Consider the following 21,194-nt stretch of genomic DNA (forward strand, 5'->3'; position numbering starts at 1 on the left):
TACATGTTATTTTAACAGAGTTGAACAGCCCCGCCCAGGGGGTGGTCCCTTCAGACATCACCCTTCTCCCTGCAGTATGCAGCCTCAGTTCGTAACAAGCAGTACAAACCTAAAAAGGAGGGGAGGGTGCTGTGTCCGTCCATGGATGTCAGAGAAAAGGATTTTATTGTGAGTACAAAAAATCCTATTTTCTCTTATTGTCCATGGACGGACACAGCTCCTTAAATCATGACAGGTGGGACGTCCCCAAGCAGTGTCAAAAATTAGGGGTGGAAACAGTATCAGTAAAACCAATTAAACTTCACCCCAAAAACAAGCAGAGCTCCTCAACAGAGGAGTTGCAACCTTAAAAAGCCACCTGCAAAACCTTGCGGTCGAAAGAAGCATCAGAAGATGCCCTCACAACAACCTGGTAACATTTGAAAAAAGTGTGAACGGACGACCAAGTTGCCACCTCGCACACCTGTGAGACAGACGCATGATGTCGGAAAACCCAAGAAGCACCCATTGCCCTGGTCGAAAGTGCCGCGACTGGAAAGGGGGCGTCCGCCCCCTAAGAACATAGGCCTGTATGATGGTCTGCCAGATCCACAGATAAATGGTGGTCAACGAGAATGCCAGGCCCCCTTTTGTGGACCAGACACCAACACAAAAGGAGCGTCAGATCTCCAAAACGGAGCCGTAACAGGCAGGTACACCCACAAAGCGCGTACCACGCCTAAAGTATGAAACGCAACCCCCGTAGGATGCTCTGGCCGAGGACATAAGGATTGAAGAACAAAAGTTCTCCTTCAGGTGAAAGGCCGAAACAACCTTCAGAAGAAGGGAAGGTCATGGGCGCACCATCACCATCTAATCCTTAGGAAGTATCAAGCATGGCGACTTGCAAGACAAGAACGCCAACTCAGAAACCCTTCTGACAGAAGTAATGGCCACTAAAAACTGCCACCTTCCGAGATAGTGTCAAGGGAAGAAGCTCTCTGATGTTTCCAAAAGGAAGGTTCTTGAAGAACCGAGAGCACCAAAAACTCATGGGGGGAAAGATGGGCCAAAAGGGTGAAGCATATGACAAACCCCCCTTCACAAAAAGGTACCCACCAGGGAATAGGCCGCCAAAGGCCACCGAAAAAAACACAGCCAAGCCTAAAATCCGCCCCCAAACGGTGCTTATGGCAATTTTTAGATTCACTCCAAGCTGTAAAAACAGCAGGACCCCGGACACAGAATATGTCCATGGACGTCACCCCATCTCTTCGCACCAAGAGATGTAGGCCTTCCAGGTGCGATGGTAGATCCGTGCCCTTAGCATGGTGAGATGACCGAGATGGACAGACCCCGGTCTCTCAAAACCTGGCTTCCAGTAGCCATGTCATGCAAGCCAGCGAGTGTACAACAGGAGGAAGTATGGAACCCTAAGACAGAAGGTCCTCCCATCCTGGCAACCGCCAGGGTACCTCCGCCACCAGGGGCCGAGATCGGCATACCAAGCACGCCAAGGCCAATCTGGAGCGATTAGAATCAACGGGATCCCCTGAGCCTCCACTCTGTGGAGCAGCCGAGGAAGCAACTACAATGGAGGGAAGGTATAAAGTAGCCGATACTGACCCCACAGGGACACCAACGCGACTGATGTGTCTGTACAGGATCACTAGACCTGGCCACGAATTTTGACACCTGTGGTTGAGACGAGCGGCCAGGAGAACCATGCCCTGTGAATTCCACCTTCTGCAAGGGAGCTGAAACACCTCCAAGTACAAAGATCAGTTGCCCTGGTCCAGCATCTGTCGACTCCTGTAGTCCGCCTGACATCATACCTGATGGCAGACCGAAGCCACGGCCATGGCGTTGTCCGGCTGAATGCAGATTGGATGACCTTGCAACCTCCTCGACCACGAGGAGAGGTATAGCCCTATCGCCCAAAGTACTAGGACAATGATCGGTAGACAGGATTTACAGCACCTGGTATTCCCAGGTGGTCTCCCATCCAAGTACTAACCAGGCCCGACCCTGGGTAGGTACCGAGATCAGACGAGAGTGTTCGCACTCAGGGTGGTGTGGCCGTAGGCCCCCTAGAGTCCAGCGACTCTGAGCCAAATGGACCCCCCAGGAGCCCCCCTCAACACGTGAGGCTGGCGTCCGTCGTAATCACGGTCCACTGGGAGGGAAGAAAGGACTTCCCGGACCAAAGAGTCTGGGATCTCAGCCACCAATTCAGAAAGACTCTGACCAGGTGGCGCATCTGAATCTGAAGATCCAGAGATTTGTACCACTCGGACAGTATTTCCCTCAGGAAGACACGAGTGTGGAGCTGGAAATATGGTACCGCCACGAAGGAGGCTACCAACAGGCCCAGGACTCGCATGCAAAATGGAGAGAAGACCGATTGCGTGATACCACTGCCTTCACCGCAGACTGAAGAGACTGCAATTTCCCCAGGGGAAGAAAGACCTTCGTCAGCGAGGAGTCCAGGCAACCCTAGGTACTCCAAACGCTGAGTCGGGACCAGGACCGACTCCAAAACGTCTAACACCCACCCGAATTCTTGGAGGGTCAAAATGGCTACAGACACATCCACCAATTCTGAACCAGAAGCTGTACTCAGAAGAAAGTCGACTAAGTAGCCCACAATGGCAAAACCTTGCAGTCCCAGCAAGGCTAGGAGACGTGCAAACTCCCTGGTGAAAACTCTTGGTGCTGACGCCAGATCAAAAGGAAGGGCCACAAACTGACAGTGGTCCCCCCCTCAAAGCACAGAAACCTCTATGAATTGTGCAAAATGGGACATGCATGTATGCGTCCTTGATGTCCAAGGCCGCCAGAAAGAGGGGAGACACGAGGGGAAAAAAAATTGTTTGGTGGATAGGAAGAAACCCTATCTAGTACTCCGAAGAGACCCCCTCGCAGACCCACTGGTTGGAGAGCAGGGAGGTTTACCGAGCAGCGAACCTGCAAAGCCGACCCCCCAACCCAGAGACGGGCGGGTAAAGGCTATATACATTGGCGGGTTTGGGTGCTGGCGTGATCGGCTTACGCACCCAGGGACATTTTAGTCCCCCAGCTGAGCCTTTGTCGGCTTGGGAGGGTTTGCCTGACTGACGAAAATACCGTGCTTTGGCGTGGGAAAGGAAGGACCCGGCCGACGTTGGGGCTCCTTCCCCCTGGAGGACTGAGGGAGGAGAGTGCTCTTCCCTCGAGTGACATCCTTGATAATGTCATCCAGCGAGGACCCAAAGGGCCTCTCACCCTTGAAGGGTAAATCCGCCAGGGCATATGTTAGAGGCCTTGTCAGCAGACCAGCATTCCAACCAGAGGAAGCGGCATAAGCCCATCTCTGAAACAGAAGCCCTGGATATCAAGGGCGCGGCATTCCAGTGAAGCAACACAGACATATACAAGGCCCTAGACCAGCTGGTCCGCTAGCTTAATAACTTTGGGAGAGAGCCGGTGCTCCTCCACAGTCTGGTGCAAAATGCTCACTCAGTGAGTGACTGAGTGACTGAGACTCCAGAGTAGTGGTCACAATAGGCCACAAGGCAGACCCCAGCATGGTAAACATGGAACGGGTCAGTGCTTTGGATCTCCTATCAGTCAGATCCATACAAGCAGGGGTTCCTGCAATAGGGAGAGTGGGTACCTTATACACCCTGGCAACCGGAGGGTCCCACTTTAAAAAAAAAAGGGTCTCCTCAAAAGGGGTACCGAACAAAAACCTTCTGCGGCTTTTCCCATTCCGCATCTATAAAATTATCAAAGAAGGGCACAGAAGGAAAAAACCTGCACAGAGCGGTCTGATTTGTGTGACCCAAAAAAGACCGAGCCCTCAGCGGAAGCCCAGCTGCCTTATCCAGCTTAAGGGAGTCCCTTACAGCAGTGAGAAGCACAACCACAAGTGCCTTGTCATGCACCGACCCAGGTACCTGGTCCATGGCTCCATACAAAACAGGACCGGGATCTGCTAGGTCCCAGTCTGATACAGAGCATTCCCCAGGGGATAGCGGGGGAGGGGCACTCTTAACCCCCGCACGTCCACAGTCCGCCCCCACCCTGGCACAAAAGTGTCCAGGACTAACAGTAAAGGGTCTGTGGGAATCCCAGGTGCTAACACCTGCTGCCACCACAACAACTATGTTGGGGAAGAAACCCAGATACTGACTCCAAAACTAAACGGAAGCTCATAGGGCCCTGCGCTGACCAGGGGGTACCCAGGGGACTCACCACAGGAGAAGACTGCACAGCGCCGCCGCCCGCCCTCAGTACACAGCGTGTAGAGAGGAAAAAAACATGAGGTATCTTGTGAGGCATCTGAAGAGACCTGTGTGCGCCGTTTGATCCACCACTAGAGGCCAGGACTCCTCAAAGATGCCCGCCAAGCGTTCAGAACGCGGCCACAGGAAAATGGCCGACTGCAATGTAAGCTGCGCCATAGCACGGCTACGACAAAATGGCAGCCAATGGGAGTTTTCAATGTAATTGAAAACCACCCAAAAAATGGTGGCAAAATGCTGCATTTAAACAGGAAAAGCCTATCTAAGGCTTAAAAGTGAAAAAAAAAACTCACAGGGAAAGTACCCCCAGTGCAAAAAAAATGCAGGCCAGACGCACCACAGTCCCCTCAGTAAGGCCCCTCCCCCCCCCCCCCCCGACAGCGGCAATGTTCAGCAATGCAGCAGAGGGAAAAGGAGCAGGAAAGGGAGGATAAAAGGACCCCCAACCCTCAGGAATGCCCAGCCGTACCAACCCACCTAAGCGGGAGGGACTGTACTTACCCGTCCAATCGAGGACTTGCTGACGCATTCCTGACATACCTACAACCGCAATGGAGGTAGCTGTCAGCCTGGTCCACTGTGAGTGAGACAACACCAAAGCCCAGTCATATGTGGACCTCGGAGCGGAAAGCTCACCGGCCACCCCAGGAGTCATGGGGTATGTCGTGGCAGACCCAGCCTCTTTGCAAAGGTGTGCTCAAGCTCGCCGGCCGGACTGAGTAGACTACAAGGATCTATATATCCAGCCTGTCTCTCAGCCGACAGTTGATAGAAGATTCTTCAAGAAAAAACTAAAATAAAATAAAATTTCTCCTCGGGGCGCTGGGCCCAAAGGGAGCCATACGTCCTTCTCCTTTGCTAGGCAGAACGAAACTCAGGCTGCATACTGCAAGGAGTAGGGTTATGTCTGGAGGGACCTCCCCCTGGGCGGGGCTGTTCAACTCTGTTAAAATAACATGTATTTAATTAAATCTAACATGTTTCTGCCTAGTACTCTCCTGTAAACAGGGAATAACCCACAAGATTTAAGGAGCTGTGTCCGTCCATGGACCATAAGAGAAAAGGACATTCTGTCCTTACTCTACATAGAACACCCATACTGAGAAGGAGGTACTGTATGTTCTCAGTGGGCATCCACCCTGCCTTCTCTCTCTCTCTCCCACATTATGCTGCTGTTGGAGGAAGGAGAGAGCAGAATTCTCTCACAAGCTATTGCATCCTGGGTTCCATACTCTATTCTCTAGCTGCCTGAATAACAGGAGTGATGACAATATAACTCCTGTCATTACACATTACACTACGCCCTGGACAGGTGCCCCCCCCCCGAGTTGTTCTAGCCCTGATGCCAAATATCATGAGAATGACCCCCTGCATTGTGCGTTACTTTTTTTGTATTTACCTAGCATTTTGGGGGTGCAGGCTAAACAGTTGTTCCTTGTATTTTGATACTTTAACTTCTAAAAAAAGCCAAAAGTAAATGTCTGTGTGGACACAGTTTGTAAGTAAGTAACATAGCTATTGTTTCAGCCACAGTACAGTACTTCACATGTTACCTTTCTCTTAAAAAGTCCACTTTGCATCTGTAGGAAGAAAGAACTACTAAAATACAAAAATCCACATACCGGCAGCAGCAAATGAGAAAGAAAAATTAAAATATTTAGATATTTGAGAATGGAAACTATTATACATTGAAATGCCTTATCATGAGCTATAGAAACGAGAAGGATTCCCCCAATACAGAGGTTTCAGACAGAAGGGTACAGCCTTTCATATCACATGTCAAAAAGTTAAAAAGTTTTGGATACATGTCTATAATTTCATTTACTCTCTTACCCAAGCAAACCTCAAAAAAAGAGATTGATAACATTTTATTTTTTAGCAGCAAGAATTTCTATCGCCAGATCGTGGAGGTCTCCCACAATTCTGTTTGATCTGTTGAAAGCCAAACTGTCGTGGATGATGGTTAATGAATGTCTCTCTGCCATCTTGCATGATAAAATTAGCTATTTTGAAAAAATATGGGACCCTTGTATCAAATACTTATCTGGTGCCACTTGATTTTCTTGTATGGGCAACTATCTGTTTTTCTACCCCCCCCCCCCTTTTTATTCTTTTCCTCCTCTCTCACTTCTACTTGGTGCTTTCTTAAAATTATTCTCCCAGCATGCACTGTAGTGACGTCATTGCGGCTCTGGCCAGTCCCATAGCCAGAACCCAGAAGAAAGACAGGGGGGACATGTCAGCCCTCTCAGCAGTGACATTGCAGCGCTGGAGGGCTTTGTTCCAAGGTGAGTGGTTCATAATGTGCTAGTATGCACTATGCCATTGCCTTGCAGGCTGTTTTTTTTTTGTTGCAACGTCCACCGTTTACAACCGCTTTAAAGCTTGTAGAAGGAGTTATCATTCTTCTCTGACTGTCCTACGAGTCTACATGATCCCTGACCCTCTGTCTGGACAGTGCTGATCCTGTACCGAGCACATGCAAAAAAAAAAAACTCCCTAGCACTAAACTGAGCATGTGTAGAGTGCCCCTTAGGCTTTGCACTATCGGGAGATGGATTGGGGACTGTGGAAGAAGGGGAGGATCAGAGAAGACAGGATCAAACAGCCTTTTTAAACAACCCCTTAGGTTCCACAGTGAGTATAACAAGCCTTCTTTACTGCATATACAGACTGATTTGTACTGTTGTGGGTTTAGTAACAGCTTAACATAGTGTGCCTGGTAATTTGATTGGCCTACTGAAAATCTGTAACCAGCACCTAATTTTTCCTTTTTTTTTTATTGGACTGTGTCTGACAATCCTATACTATAAGTCCTGGTGCCAGCTGCTGACCAGCTGCTCTTGAATGCTCTGATCGCTAACAATGAACACTTTGGAAGCATGCCAATTAACTGCAATACTTGTTTCAATGACTGGCCAACTATGAATATAGTCAAAGAGATCTTTTATTTATTGACTTACTTTTCAAGTTCAGCATTGAGCTCCTCTTCAAACTTCCGGGCAAGTTTTGTAGCAGTCTCATCTTTCCACTTGCCCATGTTCCTCTGAATGGCTCTCAGCTCATTGTCCTTCTCCCGAAGTTGCTGCCGCATAGATTGGTTTTCCGCTCCACCTGACACCCGGAGCTGATCTCTCTGTAAATTGGTGATTTCCTCTATGTGCTCCTGAGACAGAGGGTTAGCACAAAACAGCAGGAGTTATGAACAAAAGAAAAAAAGGAATGACTGCATGCTATTATGTTCTTCATTTCCAATACAATAGTAACATTATCCTCCTTTCTTCCAGTAGAGTACTCCTGCAAATGGTGGACTCTCCATACACTCCCTACCCAGTGCTTGTTCATTCCCGACTTGTTCATTCCCCGACAAAGTGTAGGCGGTACACTTTGGTGGGGGTGGGTCAGCCATGCCTCGTGACTACTGACCTCTGGGAACTCACCTTCTGACCTTTGACCTAGAGAGGGTGTGCAGAATGTAGCTGTGTCAGAGACCCCTTAGAGCCACAGAAAATGTGTTGCTGACTACTAAGGGCATGTGCAGGCACCTTTTATGGCCTGTTATAAAGAGATTATATTTTTTGTATACAATGGCCCGGATTCACATACATCGGCGCATATTTATGCGGGCGTAGCATATCTAATATACGCTACGCCGACACAGCGCACAGATGCAAGCACTGGATTCACAAAGCACTCGCTCTTAAAGATACGCTGGGTTTCCTTGGCGTAAGCCAGCGTAGGTGGAAATGGGCCTGAGCCATGCTAATGAGGCGTGACCCCATGCAAATGATGGATTGAGCGTCATAAAGATACGAATAACGTACGGCGCACGCGCCGTCCCGTGGACGCATCCCATTGCGCATGCGCAGAATCATGTCGGAACTACTCCCTAAGATACTGCCTACGACGTGAACGTAACCTACGCCCAGCCCTATTCACGTGCTACGTAAACGACGTAAAATACGACGGGTCTGTTCCCTGGTCCATACCTTTGCATGAGTTGCGCCTCCTATATGGGGAATAACTTTACGCCGGACGTAATTCTTACGCAAACCGCGTATATTATGCGCCGGGCGCAACTACGTTCTTGAATCGACGTATCTCCCTCATTTGCATAGAAAATCAATGGGAGCGGCAAATGCGCCCATCGTAAATATGCGCCCACGATACGACGGCATAGGAAAGTTACGTCGGTCGGATGAAGCCTATTTTCAGGCGTATCTCAGTTTATGGGCACGGCGCATAGATACGACGGCGCATACTTACACTTACGCGGCGTATCTCCAGATACGTCGGCGTAAGTGCTTTGTGAATCCGGGCCAATGAGTATAGGAGATTTCCAATCTAAATACAACATCTGTGAACATTCAAACAAACTTTATATTCAAATAATCTGTTTTACAACAATTTACAATCTGTTTGGTATTTTGGGCCAGATTCAGGTACCTGCGCCACGGCGTAACGTATCCCATTTACGTTACACCGCCGCAAGTTTTCAGCGTAAGTGCCTGATTCACAAAGCACATACCTGTAAACTTGCGGGGGTGTATTGTAAAGACGTCCGGCGCAAGCCCGCCTAATTCAAATGGGGCGTGTACCATTTAAATTAGGCGCGCTCCCGCGCCAAACGTTCTGCGCATGCTCCGTTCGCAATTTTCCCGATGTGCTTTGCGCGAAATTACGGCGCCCCGACGTGTTTGTGAATGGCGACGTGCGTAACGTACTTACGCCGAAATTTTTTTTTTTTTAAATTGGACGCGGGAACGACGGCCATACTTTAACATGCGCTGTGTAAAGTTAAGCTGCCTTTTTTCACCCCACGCTGATGAAGTCCCGCTCATAGGGACGTAACGTCGTACGAGGGGAAGGGGCCACATGAGACGTCAACCGCGATCGCCGACCTAGACTGAAACCCATGCTTTTATGGATGTTTTATGCTGTTTCGCTGCACTCGTTTGAGAGTGCTTATACAGTGAGTGTATTCGTTTTTTATTCTTAAATAAATGTATTTTGGCTTCAGAGAGCACTAGATTTCCTCTCCTTTGTTTTTTATGCCCTGATTGCCATGTCCTGATCCTGAGTCTGACTGATATCGTGGTTCTACTGCTGCATTGCTTGCTGTCCTCTGAGAACAGGTGGTTCTCTGATTATGCTTTGTGACCTATTGCAGGTCGAAGTTGTAAGGTGAGAGGCCATTCCTGCTATTTGGTGGAGGTTCCTTCTGGATATCACCCTTTGGATTTTTGCACTATTATATTCCGATTTGGATCATCTTTTTGCACTTGAGCACTTTATATGGACTTTATTATATAATTTTTAATTATATATCATATATCATATGTTTTAACTTTCTGTATGTATAGTTTAAAATTGTTTGTTTTGCGCTGCACTATTATTATTAGAAATTAAGAGAGAAAGCTACATGCTTTTTCAAACTAAGCATTCATCCATGTGTCACTGCTTTGGCTTTACAGTAAGCTTATGAACAGGAAAACTTCTACCATCCTTTATAACTGGGTGAAATGCCTGTGAACTAATGGCATTTCTACATGAAGTACAAGAAGATAATTGGTGTTGTGTGCATATTACATATGTTCATCTTGGAGCTGCTAAAGTAGGAGCCGATGTGAGCTGCTTGGTAGAAGCATAATCAGCATTCAGTCCAGCTTTTTCTTTTTAAATCTGCTTGATCAAATAAAAGGGCGGGGGGTAAAAAGTCCAAACTTGTGCACCTTATTTACTGTAGAATTATGGCTCTAGAGAACTCTTTAGCAGAATCTCTTTGAAGTCTCGAACAGGTAACTCTTTACAGATATTTACACATTCACTATTCACCTGTATTAGTCTTTCCTTTAACAGTTCCAGTGCTTTCTCCTTCTCCAATTGCAGCTGTTCTTTTAACTGTTGCAGCTCTCGTTCCTGGGAAATAGGAAGTGAACAAAACATATTTTGTATTTATTCGTTTGCAAACAAACATCCCATTGATATTATTGAATATTATTATTGTTTATTGAATATTTTTGTTAAGCGTTAAATCACATAAGTATCAAAACGCTACCATTGCGGATATTGCGGTTTCATTTATTTGTGTATTACTGGTATGATGTTATGTTACTATATTACTTTGTACAGCACTCTGGAAGGGGGCCCCTACCACTTCTGCTGTGATTATCTGCATTGACTCTTGTACAGTAAAACCTTGGATTGCGAGCATAATTAGTTCCAGAAACATGCTTGTAATTCAAAGCACTTGTATATCAAAGCAAATTTCCCCATAAGAAATCATGGAAATGACATGGCGCTACTTGTATATCAAGACATCGCTTATATATCAAGTCAAAATGTATTAAAAAAGTGTACTCGTCTTGCAAAATGCTCTCAAACCAAGGTTTTACTGTATATGACATCCTCTGCCTGCAGATCAGTCTGCTTACAAGTATTTTTGAGTCCATTTAGCATTCCGCCATTTCACCCTGTTTTGATGAAGGGGGATTTTATACCCCCCCCAAAAAAAAAAAAAAACTTGTTGCTTGTTATCTGCCCTGCTGCATGTTTTCACTAGTTTAATAATAAAGGCCCAGATTCAAGAAGCACTTGCGCTGGCGCAACCATAGGTTACGCAGCGCAAGTGCTTACTTGCTCCGGTGTAACGAGTGCTCCTGATTCAGGAACCTCGTTACACCGACTGCAGGCTAAAATCTGCGCGGCATAAGGCTCTTATGCCTCGCAGATTTTAGGCTGCATTCTTGCGGGGGCCGCTAGGGAGCGCTCCCATTGTGTATCAGCGTGTAGTATGCAAATTGCATACTACCACTGATTCACAAGCTTGCGCGGGCCCCGCGCAAGCCAGGTACGGAGTTTCCGTACGGCTACTTTCAGCGCAAGGCTGCCCCTTCTAATAGTAGGGGCAGCCAATGCTAAAGTATAGCCGGCCTTCCCGCGCCGTGAAATTTTAATTTCACGGCGTTTGCGTAAGTGAAACGTGAATGGCGCTGGACGCCATTCACGTTCACTAAGAAGCAAATGACGTCCTTGCGACGTCATTTGCCACAATGCACGTCGGGAAAGTTTCCCGACGGAGCATGCGCTGTACGCTTGGCGCGGGAGCGCGCCTAATTTAAATGATTCCCGCCCCCGGCGGGATCATTTAACTTGCGCGCGCTTACGCCGGGCAAATTTGCCGGCGTGCCCTCGCAATTCACGGAGCTACTGCTCCGTGAATCGAAGGCAGTGCAAAAGTGGTTCTAACCCTTAAGCCCTGTACACACGGGCGAGAATCCCGTTGAATAAAAACCGTTGTTTTTCTCGATGTGATTCCTGGCAAGATTTTTTTGCCAAGCCCTGTGTACAGACGCACATTCAAAAGAACTGCCGTTCTTTTGAATGGCAAGAACACGGTGACTTCATCGACTACGACGAGCATGCCATCGCCGCCATCTTCCTTCACCCTACCTATGCCTTGGAAGCTACCGGGCATGCATCAAAGTTTCATTGAGCATGCCCGGGTTTCCATGGAGGCAGGTAAGCATATACACGCTCGGGTTTCTCGGTAGGAAAACACTGCCGAGAATCCCGACAAGAAAATAGAGAGCAGGTTCTCTATTTTTCTCGTTGAGATTCCTGGCAGTTTTCTCGACGAAAGACCATACACACAAACGTTTTTCTCGGCAAAAAGATCTGCCATCAGTTTTCTTGCTGTTTCTTGCCGAGAAAACCGGTCGTGTGTACGAGGCTTTACTCTATCCAAACCTAAAAAAGGTTTTGCCCTTACCTTAAGGCCTGGTTCAAACCTATGCATTTTTAGTGCATTTTGCAGATTTGCACTACAGAACGTGTTCCATAAGAAAACCGAGTGAAATGGACTGTAGTGCAAATCTGCAAAAAGCACTAAAAATGCATAGGTGTGAATGAGGGCTGAGAAAGTACTGGGCAATTGCTTCAATAGCGTGGAGGAATTTGTTTTCATGAGTTTCCATCTAACTAATTCTACTACACCAAACCACATTTGTGGGAATTCTATATATAGATCAGTGTGGATGTAAATGAGTGTTAATAGAAGAGTAATTAAAAAAAATAAAAATAAATAATAATAAAGAAAAAACAAAACGACTAAACACACATAATGAGTTTACTGTCCGGTTTCGCTCACCTTCTCTCTTTGCACATGAAGGACGGTGCGCTTTTGTGCCTCAACTTCCTGCTGTAGCTCATGGATGCACTGGTTGGTTTCCTCACTTACACCATGCAGCATCTGTAATGCTTGGTTGGTGGACAGGCGGGATGGACTCCTGTAAGAGATATCACCCATTGTTGTGATTACTTTAATCTGTTATAGTCATTATTCTTTAACACTGCTTTCAGACCAGCAACGTACCCGAATGTCACTAGACTTTAACTGGTGATACTGGGATGATGCCTGCAGCTGCAGCCCCCCTCCGCCGCTTCTCAAGCTCTCCCGTCCCACCAGGAGATCCAAGCAACTAGCCGGAGCTTCCGTTGACTGATCTGAGAGCCAAACAAAGCTCAGATTGATCTATCTCAGTTATGATAACCTGGAAGCGATGACCTGACATCACTTCCGGTTCACCCGGATGTCAATGGCACCGTTTTCAAAAAGCATTAAAAAACACGGAACTTGGTGTGTTCGAATGCTTTTAGGAGCAGAGGGGGGATTTTGAGGTCTTATAGACCCCAGATCTCTTCATAAAGAGTACTTGTCACATGCCTATTGCTGTCACAAGGATGTTTATGATGAATACAAGCGAGGGCCCCACACACAAACAATGATCGTCCCATACATGTAGGTATCACCGCGAACATCAGATCATAGGCAGTAATTCTATCACTGGACCTCCTCTGTACCTCTAAAGTGGTAATCTGTAAAGGTTTTTAAAACCTTGTCTATGGATAGTAAAATTGGGTTATATATTCATTTTTTTTTTGCATTAAAATTCAAAAAAGTGTATTTTTCCCCCAAAAAATTGCATTTGAAAAACCGTTGTGCAAATACTGTGTGCCATAAACAATTGCAACACCCACCAATTTATTCTCTAGGGCCTCTGCTTTAAAAAATATATCATGTTTGGAGGTTCCAAGTAATTTTTAAGCAAAAAATACTGATTGTTACAAAACAATTGTAAACAAAAAGTGCCAGAAAAGGCCTGGTCTGGAAGTGGATAAAATGTCACTTACCCGTGTCTGCTGTGTGATGGGCTCTGCATTTTAGACCACCCTGGAGAAGAATGGATACGTTCACATGCTGTGCTGATCTCTCTGGCCAAGGCTCTCTCTGATCGTTCAGCCTGGGCCAGTGCTTCTCTCTCTCTAAAAACGGATTCATTCTTTTCTGCTCTCAGTACATGTTGCTCATTCTCCATTTCCTGAATTCTGTGCTTTAGACGTTCCATGTCCCGCTCCTTTTCCTAAACAACAGAGCACATCTAGATCAGCTACATTCCTTAAGAATATGAATACTTCACATATACCAGATTTAAAAGTATTGCAAGTATTTTCCACCGATCCAGACTATAATTTTACATTCTCACATTTCTACTATAAAGAACACCTAAGCAGCAGGCTAAAGCATCTGTGCACTCAAGCAAGTTTGGCCCATGATGCCAGCCATGTAAAAGATACTGGCCCGGATTCACAGAGAGCGGGCGCACATTACGCCGCCGTAGCGCAAATAATATACGCTACGCCGACGCAGCGCAAGGAGGCAAGCATGGAATTCACAAAGCCAGTGCTCCCAAAACTGCGCTGGGTTTCAAAGGCGTAAGTCGGCGTAGGTGGAAGTGGGCGTGAGCCATGCAAATGAGGCGTGACCCCATGCAAATGATGGGCCGAGCGCCAGACAGATACGTATCACCAATTGCGCATGCGCCGGAACGTGGACGCATCCCTTTGCGCATGCTCAAAACCACGTCGGAACAACTGCCTAAACTACGCCGGATCACTGCCTACGGCGTGAACGTAACCTACGCCCAGCCAGACACACGTCCAACGTAAACAGTGTAAAATACGCCGGCTTGTATTCCTTGGTGCAGACCTTTGCATGTCTGCTGCTGGGTTACACCTGCTTTATGGGGCTTAACTTTACGCCGGGCGTACAACTTACGCGCACATCGCGTAGCCTGCGTCGGGCGCCCGTACGTTTGTGAATCGCCGTATTTCCCTAATTTGCATATTTGAATGGCTAAACAATGGCAGTGCCAATGCGTCCAGCCTAAATGTGCGCCCACGCTACACCGGCGTAGGCAAGTTACGGCGGCGGGTTGAAGCCTGTTTTTAGGCGTATCTTGGTTTGTGGGTCCGGCGCACAGATACGACGGCGCATATTTGCACTTACGCGGCGTATCTTGAGATACGTCGGCGCAAGTGCTTTGTGAATCCGGGCCATTGAGCTCAGCCTGATATAGGATTTAACATCCCAATGTGTCGTTCTACTGCAGGGACAATGAGACTTTTCAGATCCTAGCATGAACTATGTTTCCCCAAAAATAAGCCCAGGTCTTATATTAATTTTAGCAACAAAAGACACAGTAGGGCTTATTTTCGGGGTAGGTCTTACCATGTAATGTGCTGCCTGTTATAGCGCAGCTCTGCGCTACTGTGACCCGCCGGAGCTCTCTTTTCCCGCAATTATATTACAGAAACACACACATTGTACATTATATACTACTACTAGAGTGGACTACAGGATTTTACAAGCATTTTAAATTAGGGCTTATTTTTGGGGTAGGGCTTATATTGCAACCCTCCTGGAAAACAGCGCTAGATCTTATTTTTGGGGTAGGTGTTATTTTTGGGAAACACAGTATTTCCACCTCCTTTCAGTGGAAAAAAACAGCCTATATATAAATTCACCCAGATGTATTTAATCCCTTGCCGACCGCTACACGACTATATACATCGACAGAATGTCACGGCTGGGCAAATTCACGTATATTTACATCGCCTTTGAGGCCCTTTGTTGTGGGCTCATGCGTGCCTGCCGAAAGCTCCGTGAGTCTGACTGCGGGTCACCGTGGACTCGATGTCCGCCGGGAGTCGCGCAATCGTCTCACGGAGAGGAAGAACGGGGAAATGCTAATGTAAACAAGCATTTCCCCATTCTGCCTAGTGACAGGACACTGATCACAGCTCCCTGTGATTGGGAGCGGTGATCAGTGTGGTGTCTCACGTAACCCCGCCCCCACACAATTAGAACACATGCCTAGTTCACACTTAACCCCTTCAGCGCCCCTACAGATTAACCCCTTCACTGTAAGTCACATTTACACAGTAATCAGTGTATTTTTATAGCACTGATCGGTGTATAAGTGTGAATGGTCCCAAAATAGCGCCAAAAGTGTGTCCGCCATAATGTTGCAGTCACGATAAAAATCGCTGATCATCGCCATTACTAGTAAAAAAAAAAATTATTAATAAAAATGCCATAAAACTATCCCCTATTTTGTAGAGGCTATAACTTTTGTGCAAAGCAATCAATAAACGCTTATTGCGTTTTTTTTTATACCAAAAATATGTAGTAAAAATACATATCGGCCTAAACTGACGAAAAAAATGTTTTGTATATATTTTGGGGGATATTTGTTATAGCAAAAAATAAAAAATATACCGTATTTATCGGCGTATACGCGCACTTTTTTGCCCTGAAAATCAGGGCAAAATCGTGGGTGCGCGATATACGCCTATACCCGCTTCCCGGCTGAGTTTGAACCACTGCGTCGGCATATACCGAGCGCAGTATACTCGGGTATAGTCGGGCAGGCTCGGCTCCTCTCGCGGTCACGTCCTGTGCGTCCTGTACGTCCTTTACGCGAGAGGAGCCGCGATATACGCCGATACCCGCTTCCTGCGCTGAGTTTGAACCACTGCGCCGGCATATATCGAGCGCAGTACACTCGGGTATAGTCGGGCAGGCTCGGCTCCTCTCGCGGTCATGTCCTCTACGTCCTTTACGCGAGAGGAGCCGAGCCTGCCCGACTTTACCCGAGTGCACTGCGCTCGGTATATGCCGGCGCAGTGGTTCAAACTCAGCGCGGGAAGCTGGGATCGAGCGGGGAAAACACCACGATGGCCGCAGAAGGACGCCGGACCGGACGAGGATGCCAATGGACGCGATGGACTACGGGCAGGACGCGATGGACGACGGGCAAGACACCGACGAGGGGCATCCAAACTAAGTATTTTTTTTTCCAGGAATTTTTCTTCAAGTTCGGGGGTGCGCGCTATACGCCGGGGCGCGCAATAGGCCGATAAATACGGTAGCTTTTTTTCAAAATTGTCGCTCTATTTTTAACTAATAAATATTTATTAAATACCATATTTATTGGCGTATAACACGCACAGGCGTATAACACGCACCCTAACTTTAAGAGGAAGTTTCAGGAAAAATACTTTTCACAGCCCCCTGCGTATACCACGCAGGCACAGTTTTCCCTCTATTTTTAGGGTAAAAAAAAGTGAGTGGTATACGCCAATAAATACAGTAATTGATTAATGGGGCTTACCAACATTATGACCTGTTCATTAACACAAATGCTACATTATAGGTTTGCATAAATGGCCAAATGACTAATACAGGCAAATAAAAGGAGCTAATAGGCAAAACTTATTCCAGACACACTTGTATAAGTTCCTGTTCGAGCCTCCTCAGCTCCTCTTGCTTCTCTTCTTTCAGTACCACTCTTAGTTCATCCAGAGTTTCTTGCTTCTCACGCTGTAGAGCACGCTGGTGAATCTCATGCTCCTGAATTATCTATTGATAAAATCAGGTCAAATGTTCTAAATACAGTGCATGTACAAAGGAGAAGATATATATTTACATGTATTTCTAGTGTATCAAAGTATGGAAATGAGATGGTCAGCATGACAGCCAAGAAACTAACTTTTGCAAAACGAAAAGCCAACAATGGCAGCCCTGCAGAAAGTATGGAAAACATGATATTTATTGGTAATTATGCGACGCCACCTCTGTGGTTAAATAAGAACTACGTGATCAGATACTATTAATGCATTATACCCTAAGTGTTAAATTAACATATATACAACGCTTTACATCAAATATAAAGAAAACATTAATATAAATTGACAATCCACATTAAATCCCCAAATCTTCCGTGATGTGATGTAAGTCCATAAAGATTATAACAACAATCGTATTAAAATCAAGTCCTAAAGTGAAACATCCACATCAACTCCTCCTTCACTGCGTGCTCAAACGTTATAGTATATCAACACTATCATGCAAGTGTAACCCACCACCTTCACTTCAATGCAATCACCTCAGGGCATTGACCCAAGAACATACATTGTTAGGTCAAATGGATATGGTGGTGTCTCTCTTAACAGATATCCTTACGGAGTAATACCTTCCTCTGTGGTAATTATAGGTTGGTACCTCTTTAAGGGACCCTCAGCCTCTATTCCTCTGCTCTTAGTTACTCATAAAGAACACAGAGTAGGTAGGTACTCATAGTGCAGTACTGTATATAAAACAATTACAGGTTTATTAAAAGAGATGCACATACATTAACCACTTAAGCCCCGGACCATATTGCTGGTCAATGACCGGGCCACTTTTTGCGATTCGGCACTGCGTCCCTTTAACTGACAATTGCGCGGTCGTGCGACGTGGCCCCAAACAAAATTGGCGTCCTTTTTTCCCCCACAAATAGAGCTTTCTTTTAGTGGTATTTGATCACCTCTGCGGTTTTTAGTTTTTGCGCTATAAACAAAAATAGAGCGACAATTTTGAAAAAAAATTATATTTTTTACTTTTTGCTATAATAAATATCCCCCAAAAATATATAAAAAACTATTTTTTTCCTCAGTTTAGGCCGATACGTATTCGTCTACATATTTTTCGTAAAAAAAAGGGGATTAACACTAGGGGGCGAGGAAGGGGTTAATTATGTTCCCTGGGTGTGTTCTAACTGAAGGGGGGGGGGTGGGACTGACTAGGGGAAATGACTGATCGCTGTTCATACATTGTATGAACAGACGATAGGTCATTTCTCCCCCTGACAGGACCGGGATCTGTGGGCCAAATCCACAAAGACCCGGCGTAACGGCGAAATTCTAATTTAAGTTACACTGCCTTAAAATTTCTACCTAAGTGCCCGATCCACAAAGCACTTACCTAGAAATTTCGTGTAACTTAAATTCCGCCAGCACAAGGCATTCCTCATTTCATGGGGGCGATTCCCATTTAAATGAGGCGCGCTCCTGCGCCGGCCATACTGCGCATGCTCGTGACGTCATTTTCCCAACGTGCATAGCGCGAAATTACGTTACGCCGGGCTTTGTGGATTGCGACGGGTCAATAAAGTTGCGTCGGGAAAAAAAAAAGATACGGCGCGAAAAAACAAAAATCAAATTCGAAAAAGGGGTCTGCTTTTACATGGTGTACTAACTTTACACCATGTAAAAGCAGCCCTAATTTTGCGTATGCAACTTAATACTTGCGGAGAAAAAACGAAGCAGAAAAGCTTCGTGGATCTCCGTAAGTGCTAATTTGCATACCCGAGGCGGCATTTCGACACGAAATGCCCCCAGCGGCGGATGCGGTACTGCATCCTAAGATCCAGCAGTGTAATTCAATTACACATGCCGGATCTTCTCCCTAACTATGGAAAACTGATTCTGTGGATCAGTTCCATAGTTAGGACCAGGAATACGACGGAGTAACAGCAGTTACGCCGTCGTATCTCTTTTGAGGATTTGGCCCTGTGTGTTTACACACACAGCTCCCGATTCTCGCTCTGTAACAAGCGAACGTGGGTGCCGGGCACGCGCGTCGGCGTATTAGCTGAACGGCAAGATGACGTATACCTACGTGATCTCGCCCAGCAGAGCCGACCTGCCGCCGTATAACTGCGACGGCTGGTCGGCAAGCAGTTAAAGCAAGGTAAATTTGCCTTTAAACATAGTATACAGTCGTGATCCAACACTCATGAGGAAGTCACAAGGACAGTGACAACACGTGGGAGGAGCCGGGTAGCGCTGAAGCAGTCGAGTGTTGGATCGTGGTTGTATACTTGTTTTAAAGGATGTTTTAAATCATGTAATGCCACGTACACACGATCGGTTCATCCGATGAAAACGGACCGATGGATTTTTTCATCAGATATCCGATGAAGCTGACTTTCATCAGTCTTGCCTACACACCATCAGTTGAAAATCTGATCGTGTCCAACGACGTGCAGAGAAAAATGAAGGTTCTATTTTTTTTCACTGATGGGAAAAAAACGATTGGGCCCACACACGATCGGTTCGTCCGATGAAAACGGTCCATCGGACCGTTTTCATCAGGCGAACTGATCGTGTGAACAGGGCATTAGTGTTAATATAACTACTAGTGTTGATAGTATATACTATAACATTTGAGCACGCAGGAGAGGTTTGGTGCGGATATTTCACTTTGGGACTTGATTTTAATATGATTGTCGTCTTAGTCTTTATGGACTTATATCACATCATGGAAGATTTGGTTATTTATTGTGTATTGTTAACTTATATTAATGTTCACTCTATAGCTGATGTAAAGTGTTGTATATACAGTATGTTCATTTAACACATAGGGTAGTAATGCACTAATAGTATCTGATCACATAGTTCTTGTTTAACCATAGAGGGGGCGCCGCATAATTACCAATAAGTATTATATACACTTGTGGGAATGCATATGTATGTGAGCAGCACTCTTCATTTATATAGGTTTTCACAATAAGGTTAAAGGTAGCACAGAAGTGTCCACAATATCATATTGTTTACACCATGTAAAACATGAATAAGGCCGCGTACACACGATCGGTTAACCAGAGGACAACAGTCTGATGGACCGTTTTCATCGGTCCAAACCGATCGTGTGTGGGCCCCATAGGTTATTTAACCTTCGGTTAAAAAAAGGCAACTTGCTTTAAAATTTAACCGATGGATTGCTATCCGATAGGTCAAAACCGATCGTTAGTACGCACAACCATCGGTTAAAAATCCACACATGCTCAGATTCAAGTCAACGCATGCTTGGAAGCATTGAACTTCGTTTTTTTCAGCACGTCGTTGTGTTTTACGTCACCGCGTTCTGACACGATCGTTTTTTTAACCGATAGTGTGTAGCCACGACGGACCATCAGTCAGCTTCATTGGTTAACCTATGACAACGGTCCGTCGGTCCGTTCTCATCGGATGGACTGATCGTGTGTACGCGGCATAAGGCTTCTCAGATATCTGAGTAGCAAAAAACAAAACGCCAACTGCTACTGCAATAACTAATATATCCAATTTAGAAGTACAGTAAAACCTTGGTTTGAGAGCGTTTTGCAAGACAAGCAACATTTTTAAATTAATTTTAACTTGATATACAAGCGATGTCTTGATATACAAGTAGCGTCATGTCACAACTTTGTATAAAAGATAAGAAAGGCGCTTCTAAGTGTAGCAATATGGTTACATTTAATGAAGGTACAACATTTAGCAACTGAAAAAGGTTAATGTTTAAAACAGGCACATCTAAGTATGCGGGCATCTGGGGTAAAGCTGTCCACATAGACCGTCCTCTGCACAGCCATCAACGTCATCCCTTCCACACTGCGCTCCATGAGCGCTTCAAGCCAAGCTTTATTAGCTGTGTCTATTTTAATCATCAACCATGTGAGTTGCTAATGCCCCGTACACACGATCCGAAAATCGTACGAAAAATGCCGCTTTCGAATCGATCGTACGATAATCGGATCGTTAGTACAGAGCTTCCGAGAGCCGATCAGGACAGTTCATCCGATTTTATTCTATCGGACATGCACAGAATTTTTTTTCGTACGATGCCAGATCGTACGATTTTCGTTTAATCAGTACAGCTGTCGTTAGAAAATGCGATACAAATGCATTACAACACATGACATCACTTCCGATTTTTTATTCTGC

The 21,194-nt window shown here is 46.0% G+C and overlaps 1 protein-coding gene across 2 annotated transcripts in view; it reads right to left on the reverse strand.

Moving 5' to 3' along the window:
• LOC120932662 (trichohyalin-like) overlaps nt 1-21,194 on the reverse strand; it is a 165,472-nt gene that overhangs the window by 12,609 nt on the left and 131,669 nt on the right. For both annotated transcript variants that reach the window (XM_040345205.1, XM_040345214.1), the window contains 5 exons: nt 16,897-17,028; nt 13,458-13,687; nt 12,415-12,553; nt 10,101-10,184; nt 7,229-7,431 (listed from right to left, as the gene is read on the reverse strand). In XM_040345205.1, coding sequence (XP_040201139.1) covers nt 7,229-7,431; nt 10,101-10,184; nt 12,415-12,553; nt 13,458-13,687; nt 16,897-17,028 — 788 coding nt within the window. The remainder of the gene's footprint in view (nt 1-7,228; nt 7,432-10,100; nt 10,185-12,414; nt 12,554-13,457; nt 13,688-16,896; nt 17,029-21,194) is intronic.

The sequence above is a fragment of the Rana temporaria genome, chromosome 1 (genome assembly GCF_905171775.1).
Source record: "Rana temporaria chromosome 1, aRanTem1.1, whole genome shotgun sequence".
Lineage (NCBI taxonomy): Eukaryota > Metazoa > Chordata > Amphibia > Anura > Ranidae > Rana > Rana temporaria.